At 53.5% G+C, this 217-nt stretch overlaps 1 protein-coding gene across 1 annotated transcript; it reads left to right on the top strand.

The window, feature by feature from the left end:
* Positions 1-4: 4 nt before the first annotated feature.
* Positions 5-211, top strand: LOC108578320 (fatty acid synthase-like; the record flags this gene model as incomplete). Its single annotated transcript, XM_017941626.1, has 1 exon — positions 5-211. A coding segment is annotated over one exon (207 nt), but the record flags the coding sequence as incomplete, so codon positions are not given.
* Between the last annotated feature and the right edge of the window lie 6 nt (positions 212-217).

Below are 217 nucleotides of genomic sequence, written 5' to 3'. Positions count from 1 at the left end.
ATTCTCTGGCCGTGACAGCAAGGGCCAAAGAATCATGGCTATGGTACCAGCACGTGGTTTAGCCACTACTGTTGTTGCTGATCGTGGATTCATGTGGGAAGTACCTGACAAATGGTCTCTGGAGGAGGCAGCGACCGTCCCAGTCGCATATGCCACCAGTTACTACGCCCTCTGCGTTAGAGGTGGCTTGAAACCCGGCGATAGTGTCCTAATCCAC

This window comes from Habropoda laboriosa, unplaced genomic scaffold, assembly GCF_001263275.1.
Source record: "Habropoda laboriosa isolate 0110345459 unplaced genomic scaffold, ASM126327v1 C5742153, whole genome shotgun sequence".
NCBI classification, from domain to species: Eukaryota; Metazoa; Arthropoda; class Insecta; order Hymenoptera; family Apidae; genus Habropoda; species Habropoda laboriosa.
The sequence above is the reverse complement of the archived record's forward strand: the minus strand, read 5'-3'. Positions and strand labels throughout refer to the sequence as shown.